The 3307-nt window shown below is 33.3% G+C and overlaps 1 protein-coding gene across 2 annotated transcripts in view; it reads left to right on the forward strand.

Moving 5' to 3' along the window:
• Positions 1-1670: 1670 nt before the first annotated feature.
• LOC117169762 (protein FAM136A) overlaps positions 1671-3307 on the forward strand; it is a 13318-nt gene continuing 11681 nt past the window's right edge. For both annotated transcript variants that reach the window (XM_033356277.1, XM_033356272.1), the window contains exon 1: positions 1671-1850. In XM_033356277.1, the coding sequence (XP_033212168.1) occupies positions 1764-1850 (87 nt within the window). In that variant the 5' untranslated portion in view covers positions 1671-1763. The remainder of the gene's footprint in view (positions 1851-3307) is intronic.

Below are 3307 nucleotides of genomic sequence, written 5' to 3' on the forward strand. Positions count from 1 at the left end.
TATCGTAGTTGTGAATAATTCTTTCCAAGGACCCTTTTTTATGGATTATGCCACGGCAATCCCATTGTAGAATTCTCAATTTTTCTAGATTACCCATTATGGATAAAAAAGAGTTTTAAGGGGTCGAGGTAGTGGTAATCGGATTCTGGTTATTTAGCAGAGGGCTATTGTATTGGCCTAAAAGTCCACTGCTAAAAAGAGATAAGAGAGGAGCAAAGCGTTGGAGGAGATTCATAATAGAGATGAAATCATTTCTCTAAGGTCCTGGTTTTGAAAATCGATGGAGGAGGGAGGAGGGGAAGGAGTCGGGGAAGGGGAGTTAATGGGAAGGTCTTGTAAACAGACAGCATTTCCGAAAGGGCTAGAAGAACGAGAGTAAAGATGAGAGGATTGCCATTCAGATTTTGTTTGCGATTTCCTCTGTGAAGACGGAGGGGAGAATGGGGTTGTTGTTCTAGAGTGGGAGGGGTTTTTTTAGCAGCTTGGCTATATTTTTGGGAGAATTCAGGACCGAAACAGATGGAGTCAACATCAGTTTCTCCTAAAGATGGAAAGTTTGAGAAGTTAAACATAGGTGAAGAAGAAGAAGAATCGTTGGGAGCACTGATCATGATAAACACACTGGATATCTCGTGCATGTGCAGTACGGTGGGGGTGGTACCTATTTCAATAGCCAATGGGAAGTTGGCGGTAACTTTTAAATGCGGATATAAGCACTTCATTATTTTTCAGCAGAATTCAAATTCAAATTAATTTTTCGCGCCTGGAAAATTTGGGGTATGTGATGAGTGGGTCACGTAACCAGATTCCTACCTTACCGCCACCTTTCTTATTTTCCAACTTATTTCCACACGAAGCGCCACATCGAATTGAAAATTTGGGATAATAAATAAGAAGAACTAAGAAAAGTGGGTCTGTTCCTAAACTTTAATAATTATAAAAAAAGTAAAAAAAATTTTTTACAACAAAAAACTTTTTCGTAATTATACAAATTTAGGATCAGACCCATAATTCTTAGTGCTTCTTGTTTAGTATACCAAATTTTCAACTCGATGTGGCGTTTCATGTGAATATAAGTTGTGAAATAAAAAAAGTGGCGGTAAGGTAGGAATCTGGTCACGTGACCCACTCATCACATGGCCTTAAATAATAATACATAATTGTTTTATTCTTACCAATTTGTCTGATGCTTCTATTATTTTCGTCTTTCACACTTTTAGCACTTCAACAGAAACCGATATAGCGATAAAAAGTATTGAAAACTATTAAAAACAATAATTGATACATTAAATTTTGATAACAATCAAGAAACAAATCTCCGGCAAATAATTTTACGGCTAAAATATGTGGTGTGTTGTCTGCTAAAACAAAAAACAATCTACTCGCCGTATCGCATTTACAATAGTCGAATTATCGTTAAGTAATCATGATTAATAAAAAGTACTCTCGCATAATGGTTATATAAAATATTTTTCTTTCATTAAGCATCATCATTTCATGTTCCTTATTGTAATTCTGCTGAAAAATAGTCGTGCAAATTTCCGCATTTAAAAATTCCCGCCAACTTCCCATTAGCTACTGAAATAGGTACCGAACCCAGCGTACTGCGCATGACAGAGATATCCGCTTTCTGACACTACACATGATAATTAGGACATACTACATAGTAGCTATAGTAGAAACGTGTTCGGATATCGGAGGACCGGTATATTAGAGAAAATTCTTTATTTTAATTAAGTTTTAAATTTAAAAAATTATTCACAATGGTAGAAGAACAGAGAAGACGTGTTGAAGGAGAAATTACTAGAGTTGTCGAAGAAATTGACAAAAGTTTCCTTCGGAAAATGCAGGTATTTCTAACCTTTACTTTGGTAAAACAATCTATTTTTATTCTTCTTTCTTTAGATTTCTATAATAATTTTTTTTGTAATTTAATGTATAGAATAAGTTTATTTGAAATTCCTTAATAAATCTATTAGATAGTTTGGTTTCTCGCGTAATTATGTCGGTTTTTTTTTGTTTTTAAGCAAGGTGGACGTTTTAATACATGGAAAAAATTCAGAGTCTATTGCTGATCATGGAAAAAATAGCTTCGTATGCGTAACAATCAATGCAGTGGATTTCTTAAATTTCTTAGTTTTTTTATCGACAGTTTGTTTAAAAACTAAAATATATGTTATTACATATTCTTTTACTAAAACTAAAGAATGTGAGAACAACATAGTTAACAGTTTTCAACATTTTCTTAATATTGAGTGAGCTCAGCAGTATTTTTTAAATTATTATAACGTTCAGATTGCTAAACAAAATTCTAATCCCCTGTCATTTAACATTTTTTCCTAGTCAAACAAATTCCTGGTTCTCCCAGACCGGGCACCATTCTGCTGAGTAAAATGTTAGTTTTTACTTTATTATTTTTATTTTTTAATCAAATTGAAGGGTAGAAATTTAAAAAACTTAATCGAGATTTGAAATCTATCAAAGTAAATATTTTATAAGAAGTTTTAATTTCGGCAATATTTATTGCAACAGAACTTAATTTATTTTTGACTTTTTAAAATAACCGTATCGATTTAAAAAGATCTTAATTAGTTTAATTTGTGTACATTCTACTATAGTAAAGAAATGTCAAACTTATAATTTACCGTATAAGGTTATTGGATATAATAAATGATATTCCTTATTAATATTTTTCAACGTACATTTTTTATAGTAAATATATGATGTAAAGTTGTCTGCGCTGTCGTGATTAACACATAGTTTTAGGGTAGAATTTAAACTTTCATGTTTATAAAATTAAATTTTATTTGTAGAGTTGTTACAGAGCCTGGAATAAGTAATAGAATGTTAAGAAAAGTCCAAGACACAGTGAAAGTTTTTTTTATTTACTAAAATTTTTTCCTATATGACGTTTTCAATTCGGAATTGATTTGGGGAAATTACAAAATATCAGGTCTCACGCAGTGTGTTTCATGCACTGAATATACAGTCTGTCAAGTTAAAGCGTGGGTAACTTTTTTGGTAAAATATTTTATTTAAACGCATGTTTCTACATGGAATTACATTTGTCAAGGTGTCGAGCAAAATGCTTTTCTGTTAGTATTTTGTCCAATCACCGCCGGAGTCGATGATGGCCTGGCACCTCGAAGGCATGCTTTCGACGAGTTTTTCCGAGTACTCTCTCGGCAGAGACCTCCAAATCCGGCGAATTTGTAGACACAGCTGCTTCAATGTGTGTACCTTTCTTCCACGAAGCTTCAGCTTGACGAAGGCCCACACGTTTTCGATTGGGTTAGCGTCAGGTGAC

Source organism: Belonocnema kinseyi, chromosome 1 (genome assembly GCF_010883055.1).
Source record: "Belonocnema kinseyi isolate 2016_QV_RU_SX_M_011 chromosome 1, B_treatae_v1, whole genome shotgun sequence".
Taxonomy (NCBI): domain Eukaryota; kingdom Metazoa; phylum Arthropoda; class Insecta; order Hymenoptera; family Cynipidae; genus Belonocnema; species Belonocnema kinseyi.